At 39.7% G+C, this 20,487-nt stretch overlaps 1 protein-coding gene across 1 annotated transcript in view; it reads right to left on the reverse strand.

Moving 5' to 3' along the window:
* Nucleotides 1–20,487, reverse strand: part of LOC119512483 (stonin-1) — a 120,372-nt gene that overhangs the window by 58,411 nt on the left and 41,474 nt on the right. The window contains 2 exon segments of the mRNA XM_037807181.1: nt 12,776–12,978; nt 19,844–20,486. Of these exon segments, the coding sequence (XP_037663109.1) occupies nt 12,776–12,978; nt 19,844–20,486 (846 nt within the window).

A 20,487-nucleotide genomic window follows, 5' to 3' on the forward strand; every position in this document is an offset into this window, starting at 1 on the left:
ATTATGATTCATACAATTCCATTTGTTCCCTAAGTTATCGCACCCAGCATCGTCCTGGCCACATATGAAGTTCCTAACAAATACTTGTTTACTTGGGTGTGTTTAATTGGGATAAGCTTATCTGAATGTTTTTCATTAAGGCTACATTTTATCCTTATATGAACAGGGCAAGAGAAATTAAGCACCTGTGATATTTCAAGGCCAAAGAAAAACCTTCTCCACCTACATAATGGTTCCAAGAAATTTTTAAAACAGACACATATTTTCATTTTGCAATTGAACTAACACTTACCTTATTTTATCTGATGGTTGGCATTAAATGAGAAAATGTAATAAGCATCTAGCATAGCCCCTGGCACATACTGGATACTAAAAAGCTGAGAGTGCAACCTCTCCAATTTCAGCAGCTTTCAAAAGTTAAATTTAAAAACAAACCCTTTAATCTTTTCAATCCCTTGAAGATATGTGTGTATTTATTAGGAAAAAGGTAGATTTGTAATTATATTAAGCATGATAGAGTTTAAATTTCTTGAGGGCTGAAACTGTATTTTTCATCTTTATATGCCCCCTGAGTTTCTAGCATAGTACCTCATATATGGCAAACATTCATTAAATGCCATTGATTTGAATTTGTTAAACTTCTGTAAACTGGAATTTCTAGACTATTTGTGGCGGGGGAGAAATTATAGAGTACAATGCAACTATCCTTGGGAGAAGTAGCGCATTGGTCTAAGTTCATCCTATCATTTATTCATTCAATATTTTTTATTCAGCACAAAGGTCATAAGCTCTGGCCAAAGGGTCAGGACCATAGCACTGACATTGCTACTACTGCCACCTACCACCACTCCCAAATATGGGCCTCTTCCCAGAAAATGGGAATCCACTGTGGGCGAAGACACCCCAATCAAAATCCCAGACGGGGAGGAGGAATAAAGAAAATAAAGGAGCAATCACATTAGTAATATTTAGCAATAAAACTAAAAATTACTTATAAGGGGCACCTAACCTGAAGAGGGGAGTCAGGGAAGGATTCCTGAAGCAGAACCCCTAAAGTTAGATCCATGGAATGAGTAAGAGACCAAGGAAGGGGCAAGGAAGAGTGTTCCAGGCAGAGGCCCTGCCTCAGCCAAAGGTGGAAGTGTGAGAAGGGACATGGTGGGTTTGAAGAAATGAGAGCAGAGTAAGAGACCAAGGAAGGGGCAAGGAAGAGTGTTCCAGGCAGAGGCCCTGCCTCAGCCAAAGGTGGAAGTGTGAAAAGGGACATGGTAGGTTTGAAGAAATGAGAGCAGCTCAGATTGGCCAGAGGATAGACAGCAAGGCAAGCTGTGGCAAAAGCTAACTCTGGCTGGTAAGCAAGTTCCAGATAAAGCGTTCCTTGCTGGCGGGAGGGTGGATGGCAGGAGGGCTGCACTGGAAGCAGAAAAGCAGTTAGAAGTCTGCAGCATGTGGAAAGAGGAGCAGCTGCCTTAGAAAGGCCTATAGACGCAGCAACACCTGCAAGGAAGAACAGCAAGATCTAAATCACAATGCAAGTCCTTTCCTGGGGTTCAATCTTATAAGGCAAAAAGGAAGAAAGTGGGAAGACCCCAAGAGCCTTGAAGAGATAAAGGGGGCAGGGGATGAAGCATCCACTGACATGAGAAAAGGCAATAAAAAGAGGGCTTCTTTCTAGTTCACAATTTTACCCAAGGCCATCTCTAATCCCACTGCGAGTTTAATATAGAATTTGTCCTTTTCCACAATGAGTACTTAGCAAAGCCTTTGAAAAGTGTTTCAGAATGTCTCAAAATTATCCACTGGAGAGGCAGGCTATTGGCATTTAACAATGCTACTGTTCAAAAATGCTCTTTCCTTGTCCTTTTCATGGCACTTGAGGACCTTTGGGTGGAATTCTCTCTGAGCAGTGTGAAAATATCAAAATAAAATCCTACAGAAAAGGACAGGCTCTACAACTAGGAGCCATCTACCACCCCCACCCAGCCACTCAGAGAGCAAAAAAAGAGACTAAATTCTAGAGTGTTCACAATTGTGTTTCCTGAATCAGAACTACCTTAACCATTTATACTCTGTTAGAGGGGATTATTAATCGCAGTTCCAAAATCACAAGAATGTCCCTGTTTGGGTTAGGATAGTTGATATTCAAGTATCAATACCAGCATACAGCCCATAAATTGGAAGATGTTACCTAAGTATTCACGAACCATAAAACTGAAGTCATGAAGGGCCCTTAAAGAGATGGGACCCTGTGTCCAGGGTGGTGGGAAGTCTCTGAATCCAGTCCATTTCTGGAAAAGAAATTAAGAGATAATATCTTGGATACATAGGCCTACCTGTATCGTACAATAAGCTCAGTCTTCCCTCCTGCTGCAATGGGTGAACCATGCATGCTCTTTTCTAGGTCAGCCCCTCTGTTGGTACCTTGGATCCCACCACCTCTCATCTACTCAGATAGGGCCCTAGCAATTTTTTTTTTTTTTTTTGTCTCTCTCTCTCTCTCTCTCCTCTACATCACCAATATTCCTTTCTCTACTGGAACAGCAGAACTATCCACCATCTAATGGTGTATAAAGGATGGGGTGGAGGGGACAGTCAGCCCTGGTGCAGGTGGTGACAGGGTACATTGTCTGCAGAGAATTTAAACATAATAAGGAAACAGACTGAAAATCAGTCTGCTTTTTATTATTCTAAACAATGTCCACATAAAAACCTCACCCACCAGCCCCTCAATTTTTTAATTGGCATACAGTCTAAACGATTGCTGTAATTACTGTTGAGATCTAATGATGCATATATAACTTTCCAATTAGGACATTTTAATTTCTCATCATTTAATAAACATTGCATTCTACCTGTAGCTTAATTTGGAGAATTCCCAGTTATACAACTGAACCCTCAACACAAATGGACTCAGAAACACATACTCATTTTGGGAATAATTTCATACTGGATCAGAATTGTTCAAATTTGCTTCAGGTACAGTTCATGTCCAATCCCTTTCGTACTACATACTCTGGGTTTAAATCATAGATTCAAAATAAATGGTAAAGATGAAGAAATAGAACTTTTTACTTCAATTCCATCCTTCTGTGTGACCGTTTGGAGTTTTTATTTGTGTCATTAAATTTAAAAGCGTGAAATAGTGTGTGAATTACAAAACGTAATATTTTGTTTGGTTACTTTATACATGAAACATTTACTGTATTTGGATAATAATAGCTTTAAAATTGAAGTTTATTCTTCTATTTTAACTGTTGCTTTACAACTAAAAAATGAATTGAGAAAATAAAACATTACATTAGTGGTGTGATTTAGCAGATGCTTAAAGTGTACCTTTTGCAAATATTTTAATTTTATTAAAATTCATTTATTAGTTACTACACAATTATTTACATAGACTATTATTTTACATCCAGACCATAACCAAGAATCAAAGTTCAAATTGTTAGGTAGATATAAAACTATTGAATAAATAGTTGCGCTTTTTCAACCTGCAGAAACTTGGAGGAACGCAGGCATTTGCAGTATTGTTGTAAAATCAGCAACTGGTTCAGAGTTATTCTGAATTTCATAACAATATTCAAAGTGGGGTTCCCATAACAACATGAAATGACATTGTCCTAGTGGAGCAAAAGAGGAGGTGATTGAAGCAACAGCTTGATTTATTTTGAAAAATGTAATGCCTTTAACACCAAACATATAGTTAATGACAACCCTAAAGAAAAGCAAGCTGGCACATCCAAAATATTCATACTAGAAACAACGCAAGAGTCAGATGACATGGGGGTGAAAGATGACAAGGAACCATTTTCTATAAGCATTCACAATGAAAAAGAGAGAATATGTCAGCAAGAGTTGACACCAATAGGATTAAAAAAAAAAGATGAAGAAAGAGACACTGGTCAAGATGAAGACCAAGACTTCTGTCTTAAGGAAGGGTGGTGTTGAAAAAATGTCTCATTCCTACCATCTACCATCCTGATATTCAAATTTACAGCAAAACTCAAAAAGAGCCATCTATGCACTGTTCCTACATCCATCTGAGTTGGTTTCCATTACCATCACCTCACTAACACTATTTCTGTGAAGGTCACAATTGATTCCCATCTTTCTAAATTTACTGGGCAATTCCCAGTGTCCATCTTATGTACACTAGTATCAGCATCTGCAATAGCTAACTACAGCCTTTTTCACTTCACTTCTGGGATACCATTCTCTTATTTCTTCTATTCTACCCGCTCTTCCTCACTCTCCTTTATAGGATCATCCTCATTTTCCTGACCTCTAAACTTCAGAGAGTCCAAGGGCTCTGTTCTCAGACTGTCTATTTTTTATATTCACTCCCAGGTGCCCTCATTCAGTCCCACAGCTTTAAATGCTGATGTCTCTCAAAGTAACATCTCTAGCCCAACTCTCTTCCCTGCCTCCTAGCCTTGCATATCCATTTGCTACTTACCCTTAGATATCTAATAAACATCTCCGAGTTACACATCTAAACATGAATTCCTGATTTTTCTCCCCCAAACCTGCTCTTACAACAGTCTTTCCTTCCCTGTAAAAGAAAGCTCCAGTTCTTTAGTTGTTGGGTAAAAAATCTGAGCATAATCTTTGGTTTCCTTCTTTCCCTCTTACTTTACATCCAACTCATCATCACTCAGCATTAGCTCTATATTTCAGATATTTTCTGAGCCCAACCATTTCTCATCTCCCATTGCCGCTGTCCACCAGCATCACCTCTCTCCTAACTGCTCGCTCGGTCTTGGCCATGGCCGCCTTCTACATCTATAGAATTATGTTAATGTGTAATTCAATTCAGTCACTCCTCTGCTCAAAACCTTCCAGTGGTTCTTATCTCATGCAGAGGAAAATTCAGAATCCTTAGTGGCCTAAAGGCTTTACATTATCTGCCTCCCCACATACCCAAAATTTTTCTCATCTCCCTGGCCCCTGTCTCTTCCCCGCCGTCTGCACTCTGCTCCAGTCACCCAGCTGCCATCTGCTCTCCTTGGTGTTCCTCTGACATGCCAAGCACACTCCGATGTCAGCACCTTTGCAGTTCTCTCTCTGCTGGACATGTCTTCCTCAGGAATCAGAACGGCTGCTTCCTCATTTCTTTCAGGTCTTTGCTACAATGCCATCTTATCAAAGGGGACTTCCCTGGCTAACTGATCTAAAATAGCATTCTTCTGCTGCTCTTCGTGGCTCTACCCTGCTTTATTTTTCTGCATAGCAATTATCACAACTTGATAATTATATATCTGTTTATTATCTGACTTATGCAACTATTAAATACCTTTGCAAGAGCAGGAATTAAATGTTTTTAATGCTTGGGTATCCTGTGCCTAGAATGCAGGAGTTTAAAATGCACTCAACAAGCATTATAATAATCAGGTAGATGACTGATTGGAGCAATGGTCAGATTGCATTTTTAGGTGACTCACAGTGGTTAATCGTGAAACTCAATGTCTTAGCAAGCAAACTTCAGATTGTGAAACCCCACATTTGGAAATGCGTCAGGTTTCCAGGAACATTCACATATTTACTCATGCATAGGCTGCTTTTAGATTTTTGGAAACATATTATTCTAATAGGCTTTATAAAAGAAGGACATCATCCAACAGAAAGATTTCTGCAAGAAGGATCTTGAAAGGACAAATGCTCATTACTACTTTCTGAAGACAAAATCAGGGGGAAGGCTTGTCCCATGCCAAAGTAGCATGGAATATTCTTCTTCAAGCACATATTTGCTTGTTCTTACCTAAGAATCTGAAACTACAATCTTGGGCTGAAGCTTTTTAAGAGACCATATCGACCGTGATACATGCAACTGAAAGCTCTGAAGAAAAATACGGTAGATTAATTAAATTTTACAAATCATTTAAAGTAAGGATATTTAGAGTGTATTAACTCCCATTAGAAAATGTTTGTTTGAAATCTGTTGAAAAGGAAGGCACTATTTTTCTATCTCTTTAGTAGACAGAAATGTTTAAAGATAAGCATGCTATTTGAATCTTTGGGATGTGTAAAATTGTATTCAACAGCATTTTTAGACCAGGCATTAAGAATAGTTTAAAGTGTTTATCTACAGCACTAATTTTAATTATACTCCACTGGACTCACAATGCTTTGATATGCTTTACAAAATGACCCCAGGATCTTTTATTAATCACAAGACAAGCACCACCTAATTCAAATGCTAATGTTTCTAACTCAGGGTAGCAGCAGCTTGCCTGCGAATGCCCTCTTCTGTTTCAAGCGTGTACTGCAAATTATATTTCATGGATATCAATTCTGGGCCATACAAAATTGGCTTCTCCAGAAAATGTCATCATGTAACGATTATGTTATTTAAATAAGACACTCTCTTCCCTGAGGTTTGGGAGACAGTGCTGGAGCAGGTACATGAGAGGAAGATGAGGGGAAAGCAAACTCCTAGGTGTGATGGTGATTTGCATTTCTCCAAACATTTCCCCTAGGAAGTCTCACAAAAATGAACTTTAATCTTTTAAAACACATGGCAATTAATCTAAGCATTTTCATTTTCCTAATAGATGAAACATGATTTTTAAAACTTTAAACAATTTAAACTACAGCTTTTACCTAAGATATTTTTTCGCAATTCAGCTAGTTACATTTTGACATCAATTCCGTCTTCCTTTAAAGAATATAATTTAATTCACATTTCAATGCCAGTTCAAAGCAGGAACTTATTAATACAATTATAATAAGAAAAATCCTTCATTCATATAAACTGGAAGTAACTAGGTTAAGCCACATGAAATTGCCACCAAGAAGAGTTAAATATTGGCCATTACATATGGCCCAACCTAAAACACACAGCTCTGTGCTGTGAAGCCCTGGGTATTGACACAAAACGTCCTCCGGGTAGAGCTGCAGAGAATGGGGAAGGTAAGAGAGACCCATCAAAATCTAGTGGGGCAGTCTGGGTGGAGTGGAGATGAAATAGGAAAGAAATGATTGATGGGAATTTGAGGAATTTTGCTACAAATATGAGTTTATGCCACTCAATCCTCTCATTGTTCCTGCAGAGCTAGAGCCAAGCCTTGTTAATTCTAGCCCTGCCTAAAACAGTGCTTGATGATCTGGTCTCAAGGTCCTAATTCAGTTTTGAAACTTTAACTTTGACAGCTAGATAAAAATCGAATTTCAACACACAGCAGCTTTCTTAGAAAAAGTAGGGGCGGGTTAGTTGTTCTTTATCAGAGCTGATTCACTTCGTATCTAATCTGGACTCCTCCTCCATACACACACCTTATCTGAAATACATTGAGCACAATTGTGTAAAAATTTTTTTCTAAACTTAAAAAATTTTGTTTTTAAATGCCTAAAATCCTTTGTCACCTGTGGACAAAGTTAGTCCTCATTGTCAGAAAAAGTTGTGAAGACTGACTAGTGGGTTTCCCAGCTCACTCATCTGGGTTCTCAATGCCTTTCATTATCTTTGGGGTATTTTACTACTCTGTAAATTGTAGAAACTGGACAATAAAGTACATGATCCTTGTCCATATTAATAAAAATTAATTGTGTTGGTGTAAAGGTGACTTGATTATTGTCCTGTGGCTAGACCTGTATTGCAGCCATTTGTAAATTAACTTCTTTTTCTATGTCTCTGCTCTTCAAATTCTCCTCTGAACCATTATAACAGCTTACTGGTTTCCTCATTAGTTAACGAATTAAATAAAATATTGGACATGTTCATTTTATGTCTGAATGATAGTCATGATTATACCCTCTTTTAGAAATCTTCCTTTAACATCATCAATTGTAGTTTGGTGGTGTTTTTGTTTTTCCAAGAAGTGACAAGATGCCACATTCACTGACTCCATAACAGTGAAGCAGTGTACACATACCTGACAGAGAGTCATTTCTTTAAGGTTATTGAAATTGATTTCATACCCCCCCCCCCAAAAAAAAAGCCTCAGACGTTGCAGAAGGAGATATAAGTCCATAGCACAGCAGGAATCATTTGAAATACATCTTTAATTTTAGAAAAATCAATATGCAATCTACAAAGTATTTTGTTACATGATTATTAAGGCTCAATCTGTTTTATATTTGTATTGACACGACATAAAATCATATTTTGAGTAAAACATAGTAATACCTAGTCGTTGTTAAGGAAGTCCTTCTAACTGAATTTATAAGAAAAAGGGCTGTAATCCTAAGTACAGCTCCAGAATTAAAGGAACTAAAACCATGAACCATCTCATCTGTAATCAGGTAAAAAGAAAAAAAAAAACAAAAAAACTCCAGCCTTTATTTATGTTCTGCAAAGTATCTTTTTTCATACCTTTTTTCATGGATAAACTGTTTCGATTCCCATAGAAAAAGGTAATGTCCTTAAAATCCTCAGATCTGCACAGCTGATCAGGAAACTATCAACTCATGAATTCATTTACACAATTAATATGATCATTTGCCTACAAGGCAACCAAACCAGAACAAATAGTCCCAAACAGATCAGCTACCTGAAAGTCCGCCATCGTGTAAATCAATGATGGATCCCCAGAAGGTCAAGCTCATAAAGGGATGATCTAAATTACCTAAATTAAAATGCTAGAAAAGGAGCACTTCATCCTTCCTTCTCTTCTTTTCTCCTTTCCCTCCCTTCCAAGCAGGGGTATTTTGAAGATCATTTACTCTCTGGCAGAGGAGGTTCCACTTCTTAATTTGTAAGACTAAATGGGCCCTCCGGATTTTTCACTTAGAGCTCCACAGTCACATTTGACCTCCTACCATTTCTGAGGTCAGAAGAATTGTATTAAAACGCCTCTCTTCCCTACACAGAATGTTAATTTAACACTAAGTAATGAATATTTAAGGATCCTAATAGATGTGCAAATGAACAATTATGCTGTAGCACCCCGCTGTTAATGCTATCAACCTTTGCATTGCCACAGAAACTCAATTTGGGCTTTCTTCAGCCTTTTGTTAACTATATTTTCAACACTGAATGTTGAGATTGCTCCTGAAGGCTGGCGAATAAACGACCCCAGCAGCCAGGTACCTACAGATTCTCATCAACCTGTGAAACATGAGGGGTGATTAATTGAACCCTTTGCTGAATTTATTTTGCAGTGTAAATATTCATTAAATTCATCTGAATCAGATTTTGAGTTCTTTATGGGCAGGACGCCATAAAACAAGTGTAGAAAGGAACTGGCAGTAATTGACGCAGCTAATTTACCCGGCTGGGTGCTGGACGCTGGGTGCAGGGTGCTGGGTCAGATTAGGCCTGTCTCCATACTTGTTCTGAGCAGACTGAAGACATTCCAGGGTGTGCCCACTCCAGATGATACAGAAAGATGGAGGAGTTAAAAAAATGAGATGCAAACACAGATTTGCCCTCCTCTCTGTCAACAGTGGGTATCAAGCATATGCTTTTATGAGCAATGCATCAAGTGGACTTGAAAGAGCAATACCAGTTTATTTTAACAGTTGGTTTTTGCATTGCTTGCCTTTATAGTAAAATAATGAAAGCAATAAAAGCTGCTGATTGATACAGACCACCAGAAAAGTTTGTTTTAATCTTTTTTTTTTTTTGAACTGGTTAAAACTAATGTAACACAATATTAAATTAAACATGAAATAAACTCTCAAAAAATAAATTATGTTTAGAAGAACATTACATGAAAACAGTTCTGACTCAAGTCAAATTTAGTAAATAGAGAAAACTACTTCCTAATCATATTTAAGATTCAAAATAAATTGAAGATGTATTAATACCATATGGAGGACTTGTTTTTCAGACTAAAAAATATCTAGCCTAAGATTTCATGAATTTGAAAATTCTGACCTTTCACTGTTCATACCAAAATAAAATGACAGAATTATAACTGCTAATGCTGGCTTTTCTTTAGAAGCAAAACTATTATAGTTATTTACCTGGCTTTGAAGAATAGAAATGTTGCTTCTTGGAAATCAAGGTAGACAAATCTAATGTCTTTCACTTTGCTCACCTGTTAAAGAAAGATACTCTAAGCAGAACTACTATAAAATAGCATGATAGAACTAGCATAAAATAATCATATGATTTTTATTTCTACTCAATAGAGGCTCGAGTTACTTACAAATAACACTGTATCAAAAACATTCTTAAAATCTTTACTTCAGAGAAACAATATTCATGAACCTTAAAAGTTTATCCTTAATGTATATAAATATTTTAAACTAGTGTCCAATACTGGGATTCCATTTTTAAAGGAATTCCTCCAAGGAAAAGACAATTTGTCTTAGTGACTCATACTAAAAACAGAAAGGGCTTCTTTGGAGCACACACAAAGACATTTTGGAAATAATACAATGGGAGAAAGACAAGTACCAAATATAGCTGATGATTACTTAGCAATGTGGTAAGAGGATGGCAATATATATAATTCAAAATCATTGACACTTCCAAATCTCCAATTTAGCCTGTGGTTTAAACATCATTCTACACTTAGCTGTTTCAGACATGAGCAAAAGGAAAAATTAAGTATTTTGGTTTATGTCTCCTTTGATTGCCTCACCCTCTGGTATAGATGCCAACGCAGCAAGAAATAGAGACTGAAGGATATTAAATATGGCATGTAGGGAATCCAGAGTGCTAAACAATCAGCCACTAAGTAATCAAAAATCAAAAACCCGTTAGCCAAACCGGCTGCTGGGTCACACATCAAATAACAGTCCCTTTGGGTGTCAACAAGAAGCAAAAACATCACACAAATTATAGACACATTCTAGACCAACCCTCGGGGGCATAAACATGCCAAAAGCATAAAATACAGATTGCTTGGTTTCAGGTCTAAACTCCTCTAAGCCCTCTATTCAGAAGTCATTTCCACTGTGCAGTAGCAGAACTTTGTGTGGTTTCTGTGAATTACATATTTGAAAAGTGGGTCATCTTCATTTGCTCTTGCTACTCCTACTGAGTAACGCAGTCACCAGCTTTGTTTGGGTCTTCTCCATCAATTTTAATCCATTTCTTTTCTATTTCAACCTGTTGTTCAAAAACAAAACATGGACAACATTAACAAACGCAACCTGGCAATAAGTCCTAGTCAGTCCTGTTAGGCAAGGACTGTGGCTACACAGATCCTTCCCTCCAGGGTTGGTTCTGGAAGAGGAACAAAACCTTCATCTCTTCTTAGTCAAACACAGTTTTCATAAAATGTATACAAAACACAAATATCGATATGACAATTGCAGATCTGGCTGAAGATATGATGATTATACCCTGAATAATCAGGTATCCAGCCTTGGCCCCATCTAAGATGTATAACTCACATAAAATTATCTCTCAAATTAGCTGAAACACAAACTAGGAAACCAGCTGGGCCAAACCATCTGCTGCTCCTCCAGTTTTGCATATCAGGTCACTGCAACGAGGAAGCTCCCCAACACCCTCTATCTCGTTAACCTACATTAGTCTCAAAATTTGTCACTATTTGAAATCATATTGGTTATTGGTTTACTAATTTTTTGTTTGTTTGCTTCCACCCACTAGAAGGTAAGTTTCATGAGGACACGGACCCTGTTCTCCTGTTCACCACTGTGTCCCTCCTTGCTAGGGCAGTGCCTGGCACTTAGAAATTGGTCAATAGATACTTATTAAATGCAGGAATACCATTTGGACACCTACGGCCATCAGCCAGTGCAGATCAGTTAGTCCAAGCTATTGAAGCTAAATATACTTTGTTATATAATTTTGAGCTGTTCTCTAAAACTATATGATAAAACTGGAACATCCTATAAACAGGAAAATAGGTACAGATACAGTCTCCGTGTGCACTTGGCCCAACAGGTTCCTGAAGAAGCAGCCTCTGAGATGGAGATTTGCATGTAGAAATTTAGTCGGGAGTGCTGTGGGAGTCAATACCTGTGGGGGGAGTGAAAGGGGAAGGAAGGAAGCAGAATGGGCAGAGGGAGAAGCTGGGCTGTAATGTAATCACAATAAAGGCCTCTGCCAATCCAGAATTACCCTAAATCGAGGCAAAGGGGCCTTTATACCCCTGCATACACCAGTCCCTGGAGCCCATGAGGGATGTCAGCCAGCAGCTGGGAGAAAAAGTCCTTCAGTCCAGAAGAGACTGCACAGGACAGCATCTACCCATCATTAATTTTATCAATATAAAAAAATTATTGGGCCCAAATAGACTGACTTCTTAACAGATGGTCCAAAATAAAGGAAAAAAACATCACTTTCATTACCATATGATAGCACCACTGGTTGATTAATGGTGTATTATATAATCACACTATTTTTAATAGGAATAAATGAGTAGAAAATCAGGATGGCATTAATCATAGTTATTCCAGCAACATGTAGATTTAAGTAAGTTTAACTGGTTTCTTTAATGCAGGACTTCTCAGGGCCTTTATTCAATATTAACTTAGTATACAACATCCCCCAACTTATGTTTTACTTGGATCATCTTATGGATACATGTTCCACAGAACACATTTTGTGCAGTGCTATTCTAACATAATTTTACTATAAATATGCTTCCAAAATGTGAATTCCTTTTTAATACTCTGTTTTTCATTGACAGCTAAATTATTAAGTGCATGACACCTTGTGCTCAGTCTCCCCTCTAAAACTAAGGGCAAGAACTGAGGGCTCACTAGTGAGCATAAAGTTTGCATGGCTGGACTCTTCTCTATGTCAAATATCAACACATACATGGTCACTTAAGAGGACAAAATAAATATTTAAAGCCAAAGAGGCACAGCTCTGGAAGCCCCAACTTGAACCTAAGGGAGGTCTGGGATGTACCTGGATGTTGTAGCAAGCTCGCTGATGAACACGTTTCTGTGGCTGCACATCACTCTCCATACCCAGGGACCTGACCTCTGTCTTCGAGGCGCAGGTATCAAGCATGACAAATTGAACAGTAGCAAATGAATACCAATCAGAGGGAATTTCTTGGTCTGACCCAAGTTCCAGTTTGTATGACAGACAATGAGGATGGTCAAGATCTTTAGAGGAAAAAAAGCAAATGGTCAAAATATTTCAATGGCTGTTGAACATTTCTCTTGAATATAAAAGACACCCATCTCTCATTAATAAGTAAATCCATTAGTGTGAATTCCATTTAAACAACATACTATCAAAATTCACAATTTTGCTCTAACCAGGAAGAAAATCCATATTAGCTTTTTAAGTATTAGCTTTAAAAGAAGTATATAACTTCATTACTATATACTTCTATATAGTAATACTATATACATTTAATTCCTAAAAATGTTTTTAATTAGTATTTCAATTAGTATTACTAGGTCTTCTTTAATTAAAAGAGTGATATTCATATTAAACTTTTGCACACTTGCTACAATGTGCTAAGGACCTTGTTTACAAACCTTTCTCTAAAGCAGCCAGAATAAGCTCTTCCAATAATTCTTAAGGTATTCATTTTCTTACCATTCTATTTATTTATAGATACTGCTAAGGCTAACTTCAGCCCAAATTAGGTCACATTTATAAAATTCTGATTTTTAAAGTTTCAACTTAAAATTTTATTACATTTCAGAAAATATTCCAGGCTAAGAATTCTTTTTTCAGTAGAACAGATCATTTTTTACTACTGTAATTCTCACCCACCCTCTTTAAAAGCTTTGACTGGTACAGATGTAGAGTATAGCAGTGGGCATATTGGCCTGAAGGAACTGTTTCAATGAACTATTTCAATTTAATGTTTGTTTTTCATTTGATTCAATTTGCCATTTACTGAGCATCTATTCTATACCAGGCCAGATTCCGTGCTAGACCCAGGGATATGAGATATACTCAAAGATTTTAAGTGGAGTCATGTAAATAAGTGTGTGTGTGTGTGTGTGTGTGTGTGTGTGTATTTGTGTGTTATAATGGAGTAAAACAATTTTCAATGTAATCCCTGGAGTAAGTTTACAAATGTTCCAAATGTTCCACGGTTCTGTTGCATCATTCGGAGAATCTACTTAGCCAATGGGGCTGTTATCTTTACTTAAACAAATGTATCAGATGACAGTAATTTCAAAAGCAGATTAAACTACTATACCCCTGACACAGCTCAAAAAAACACTTAACATGTGAATAGAACTTTAGGCACAAAAACAAGATGTTAAAGGATTTCACTTAATTCTTAAAAGATAAATTACCTTTCATTCCCTTGCAACCTGTTTCTTGTACAGAGACTAACAGAATTCTAAGTCTATAAAGGGCCTTGAAAAGTCATCAATCAATTAACCAACAGCTGCTCATTAGCCATCTACATCACCTCCCTGGAGGGTAGGACAACAGTGGCTTCTGAGGAGCTCTAAGCCACCCTCATCACGGCAAGTGACAAATTTTATTCACACACATATACCCAGAGGAAATCCCACAACCTGTTACTCTTTGTAAATCTTTGGTCTGCATCAGGGATATGGTATGTTCATTTAAACTCAATCCATACATTCTTTCTTTCTTTTTTAAATGTGTAGGAGTTCTGGCCACAGAGCAAAGAAATCTGACCCCTGGGGGCAGCAGCAGCTAGGGGCTGGCTTTCAGTTCAGGCAGTGAGAACAAGAATGCAGACATAGACTGCCCAGGGTCCAGTCTCAGCTCTGCTACTGAAGAACTGTGTAATCCTAGGAAACTTACTTAATCTGTCTGGGCCTCTTGTTTCCTGATCTGAAAATAGGGGTGACAATAGTGACACGAACCTTCTAGGTTGTCATAAGATTAAGCCAGTTGATACACACAGAGCACTGGAGCTGTGCTAACACAAAGGACTACAGATGTGTGTGTGTGTGTGTATAAACTTAGTATTTTGCATTAAATTAAGTACCATTCAATTTTAAATCCAAATTATTATTCAATAACTACAACTTTGCTGATAAAGGGACTGAATTCTACAAGTTTAGAACTGAAAATAATATTGGAGAATATCTAATTTGAAATCCTAATTTTATAGGGGAAAAAACCCTGTTTTGCAATGTAAATTCTTATCCAAGGTGAACACCTAACCCTTCAAAAAAATAAGAAACAATATCTGTCAGCTTTTCTAAAAAAACTGGTAAAATATAAAGGGCAGCATTTTTCCTTTCAAGTTTTCTGGTGAATATTCCGCGAGGGCAGGACCCATGACCGTCCTGTAGCAAGTTGGTGCTCATTTGTGAATTTATATATAAATGGGCAGAGAGGGAAATCATGTTATTTATCCCGGTGCCAACCACCAGGGGGCACTCTCTGACTTTGGTAACTGTTACTCTTGCAACCTAACTTAATTTCTTAGGAATGCGAATGCAAATCACAAAATCTACTTAGGTCTGGTTGATATCCAGTCCCTCTTGAACCCAAATACTTGACATCTGAAACTGAATTGCTGAGAGTTGGAGAGAATGAATGATAGGATAATGCTAGGAGGGGGAGAGAGCAACCAAATGCACTGATGACTGACTGTATCTCTTTTCTTTTCCCTCCCTATCAAAGCCTGAGCTCTGGAAAAGTCACACCTTAGAATGAATGAAGTCTATGAGCTGTGTGCCCCAGGCCTTCTTTTATTGTAAAAAGAAAGACTTGACCCACGGTTAAGGAACACTAAACATTGAGGAATTTAAGGAGCCAGCCTTTCCCATCTTCCCTGAAAACACACGGAAATGATTTTGCCAAAATGAAAGGTCAATCCTGATCTCACGCACCCCCAGAAGCTAAGGCAAAAGATATATTTTTAATTAATGCATAGACCAGTTCATATATTCTGTCAGTTTCCATTTCTGAAATATTTTTTCTAATAGTGCAGGTTTTTCAAAAACTAGATTGAAAATGGCAACTTTTTGAAGATTTTTTTTCTTTTTAAGGTGGTTTGCTGTCTCCACACTCAACTGACTCAAACACACATAGACAGACAGACAGAGGTGCATTCTAGGACCTGCCACTCTTAGGTCCACTGGCAGTGGCAGCAGAATTACTCGGCACCGTTAAATTTCAATGAGATCCCAAGGTGATTCCTGGGCACGCTCAAGTTTGAGAAGTATCGCTTCAGGGCAAAGATTTACTCTCAGCACCAAACTTACTCTGTCCATACCTCTTCCCAAGAGGCAAACTGGGCTGTTGCTGCAAACTTACTCTGTCCATACCTCTTCCCAAGAGGCAATCTGGGCTGTTGCTGGCCCAGGGCACCCTCCTGCTCTCTGAATCACCTTCCAGCCCCATAATAGAGAAGCCTCGCTGATGGGGCCACAGATCCCAGAGGTGTCCATCCCCTGGCCTGGCCCGGAGCCCGGCTGGGAGACTAGCCCACCCTTCAGACTGTTCCCGACACTGCCACCCCGGCTCCTTCCCTAGACCTCTACACACAGACCTGATTTGAACAAAAAAGCTCTGATCCCAAAGGATTTGTTCAGGGAATTATTGCTGCAAAGCTGACTTAAACACTCGTAAAATCCTGTGTGGGCCTGGTGCTATGACAGCCTTCCAGAGGAATTCCTGTCCAAGAGCAAGCTCAGCCCCCAGCCCACCTCTCTGGGAATGTCCACTGTCATTGTTCTCCGTGAATGCAACTGCTTTATTAAGTCAAATACAGTGTGTGTGCGCACGTGTGGGGGGGGGTGTGCACGTGGGGGTGTGTGCATGTGTTTGAGCACATGTGGCAGGAGCAGGGAGAGTCAGTTAAGTCGGTAGCTGCACGGGAAAACCCAAACCTGGGCCCCATCCCAGAGAGCCGGCTAGCAGGGAATGCAGACATCTAAAAGCTCCCAGAGTGATTCTTATGGGCAGCCAGGGTTGAGAAACAAGGTTTTAAAAGGATGAGTGAGGAGGCAATCCCAGCCTAACTCAGCTAATGGTGCCATAGCCAGAGTTCTCCTCCCTTTCCCCCAGACCCCGAGATAGTGATGGGCTTATCATTGTCTTGGGGCACCTCCCCCTCTTACTCACCACTCATCTCCCCTTCTCAGCATTCCCACAGCCACTGCCCTTGCTCAGCATCTCTACCTCTACCAGTCTCCCTGTATCTATATAATCTACTCCTGAATCTCCCCTCCATACTTCTCACCAGCCTTTCAAAGCAAAGTGTGGTTCTGTCATAGCCATTCCTGAAAACCTTCCTGAGGCTCTGCTGACCACAGATAAAGTCTACACTCCACAGCACGGCTCACAGGATCCTTCACATGGTGGCCCCTTCTCCCACCTCAACCATCATTCCCAAACTCGGGAGGCCCCCGCCACCCACACGTGTTTCTGCAACTTCTATCCTTGGTATCCTCCTCATTCTTCCAACCAAGTTTAACCACCACCTCTTCCGCAAAGCCTTCCCTCATACCCCCAGGCAGCTGAGCCCTCCTTTCTCTGAGATCTGGTCTAGGTTTGCACAAGCCTGGGAGAGAAACCATTTCCACAGTGCGCATGGAAAGTTGTTTCTGTATCTGTCTTGCCTACAAGGCTGCTGCAACTGTGGAGAGAGGCAATAATATTTGTGTCTATATCTCCCAAACACCCAGCACAGAGCCTGTACCTGGAAGAAACTTACTGCAAGTTTCTAAATGAATGAATGAGTGAACCCTCCTCTCAATAAATTCTTATGGATTGAATCAATTAACCTGGGATGGGAGCCATTAACTCTGGGAAAATGCAGTGTCCTTTTCACAAGAAGCTTTATATGTTGTTCCACTTCCAAAATTAGAAAGAATGATTTGCATGGGTTCTCAGTTCAGAAAATGTTTCATAATCCTGGCCAGGTCCAGCCAGGGTGCTCTGTTCCTTCAGGCTTCCCGTATACCTGCTCCAAGGAGCAGCAGGAATGGCTCTTTGGGAGCCTGTCCTCCCACACCTCTTACCCAACCTTGACAAGCCAGCAGGCTGAGTCCTTTGTCCTCCTCTCTCAGTGGCCATTATAACAGTTACTACAGATCTATGGGCAAACTACATGTGGCCTCTTGTTTGGGTCCTAGGACCAACGGGAAACCTCAGACAGGGTCTATGGGCCCACAACATAACAGTAGGCATTCATACCTGCCTGCTTTTCTCTTCCTATTTAGCAGAATAAAAGGCAACACTCTGATTTTTATAATCCCTCTTCCATAACCTAAAAATAGCATACTAACTGTCTAGAATAGATAATTTGGAACCTTGTTCTCAAAATCCCCAAAACTTGTTTCATGGAATGACAATAATCTGTGAGTGGTTTGAACTTGCTTTCCCAGCAAATATACATACAAAAGGCAATACACGGGATTCCCTGTGGATTTGGATCTGAAAGGTCCTGCAACCCCATGACATTGGAGTTGACCACAAGGAGCCATAAGAGGCCACCCCCGGTGACAGACTGTGCTACACCGTCAGTCACCACCTCGCTCGGCTTCTTTTCCCTGCCGCGGTGGGAAGGGGACCGCAACTACTGTGAGTCAGGTGAATGAGAACGCCATGGAGAGGAACTCAGCATGAATGAAGAGTGCGGGGCATCAGGGAGGTCGGCAGGGCCAGGGCTTTGCTCCTGCACAGGGGCCCACCAGGCCTGTGTCCCTCACCGGCTGGACCCTGTCCAGAGCTCAAGCTACAACCAGTTGACAGATTCTAAGCCAACAAGCTCTAAGTCATAGACAAGGCGGTCCCCCAGCCTCCTGGGTGTTCAGGTCCACGCTGCCCCCTCAAGTAGTCCTGGGTATTGTTCTTCCAGCCTGGAACACTGCAGAGCCAACCGAGCAGTGCTCCTCAGCCCTGGCTGCACATCAGATTCTCCTGGGAGCTTTTAAAAAGTTCTGATGTCTGCACTTCACACTCAGAGATTCTGATTTAACTAGTGTGGAGTTGACCCTGAATATCAATATTATTTTCAAAGCTCTCTGGCTTTTCTATAGGCACAGTACGGTTTGAGAAAATGCTGCTACAGGGCAACCCCAAATAAAAATATTCTCTGAAGGCCACAGCCTAGAGTGCCCAAAGATGAGCTTAAATTTCCCTAGAGGATTTACCAGGTATACTAGTGAGATTTTTGGAAGTAGGGATCAGATCTTACTCATCTTTATTCCCAGCAACAGATATGGCACTCAGTACACAGTAAGTGCTCAATAAAGGTTTAGGTTGAATGAATGAATGCAACTCAGATCTCCCAAAATCTGCCCCCAATTTAGCTCCCGAGCCCAGTGTTCCGCTAGAAATAATTTGACTAAAACAAGAAGCAGCTCTAGTTACAAAACATGCTTTTTGCTCTTTGGTATTATACCCACTACTAAGTTGTTATCCTAAAATTGATGTAGTGCTAGAACCATCTTTTCAAAGTCCTGAATTTCTAGAATAAAAATTTTTTTTGCAAAATTAAAAAGATTAACTGAATTCTTAAGGCTTAGCTGTGTATACCTAATTCTAAATCAACCAGTTGAGACAGTCAAATTGGTAAATTCAGCCAGAGAAATAACCTTCGGTAAAAATGAAAGGCTGTCATACTGCAATGAGCAGGAAGCAAAGCAAAGGAGGAGGTGGTACTGGTTGAGAATACAAGGAAGTTCAGGTAAACCCATCGGTGACAGATCTTAAGAGGTTAATAAGGCAATCTAAATATTAGCAACATTTTTAATATTTGAGGTTGATGTCAACAAATGCATGTCTACAAATTTCACCTCAGTGCCACTATCCACTGTAAAATTCTAGCCTGGGATGGTATTTTTATTATTTTTTTAAAATAGGTTAACTTTATCTGGTGGAAAAAGTAAACAAGCTGCTCAACTAAATGTTCCACCTCTCACCGAGCTGTGAAGCCTTGGATGGTAAACCTGGCCTCAGATGATCAAAATTAGCATCTATTTCAGACTGGGTTCAACCCAAGGAGAAGGTAAAAGCATTTACACTACTTCACATGAAAAGCAACATAGGGTGTTGAGTATTTACTTGAGTTTTTATCGGGAAGCCGGTCTATCTTCCACACCACAGCCCGGTAGGCACTCTCATATTTTGCCGACCCCACAGAGACTTGTATGACAGGTTCTGATTCAGGTTCATGTAAACTCCCCAGACATGCCCGGCGGTTCATTTTGGCTTTTAGGGACTTTTGCCTCTGAAGGTTCATAGTCCAGAGGGCCTTGATCCACTGTGATGGGACGGGAAAGTGTATCATTATGTTGTCACAGGACCTCAAGGAGGGTCTCTGAGCCAACGGGGCCATGGTGACAAAAGCCTGCAGCTCCACATATGCTCCTTGGACAACCACTGCAGACTTCATGAAAAAGGGAAGATCTTCCCCATTATACAAAGTCTTGAAACGCATCAGCTCAAACCGGCAGGCATCCAGAGGTACAAACTTAATGATTCTTGATTGCTCAAATTCTTGTGCTTTCACACACTTATGAAAATGGTAGACCAGGATATCAATTCCCTTCTTTTCTGGGTCTTTTTCAAAATAGTGTTCATCTCGCTTCTGCAGCTCGAGGTCATTCAAGGTTAAAAAACATTCTGTGTTCCCATTCACAAAGCAAAGGCAAGAGATTTGAGTTATCACAGCACTTTCAACCAATTTTCCTTCTTTAGTGATTTTT

Source organism: Choloepus didactylus, chromosome 17, assembly GCF_015220235.1.
Source record: "Choloepus didactylus isolate mChoDid1 chromosome 17, mChoDid1.pri, whole genome shotgun sequence".
NCBI lineage: Eukaryota > Metazoa > Chordata > Mammalia > Pilosa > Megalonychidae > Choloepus > Choloepus didactylus.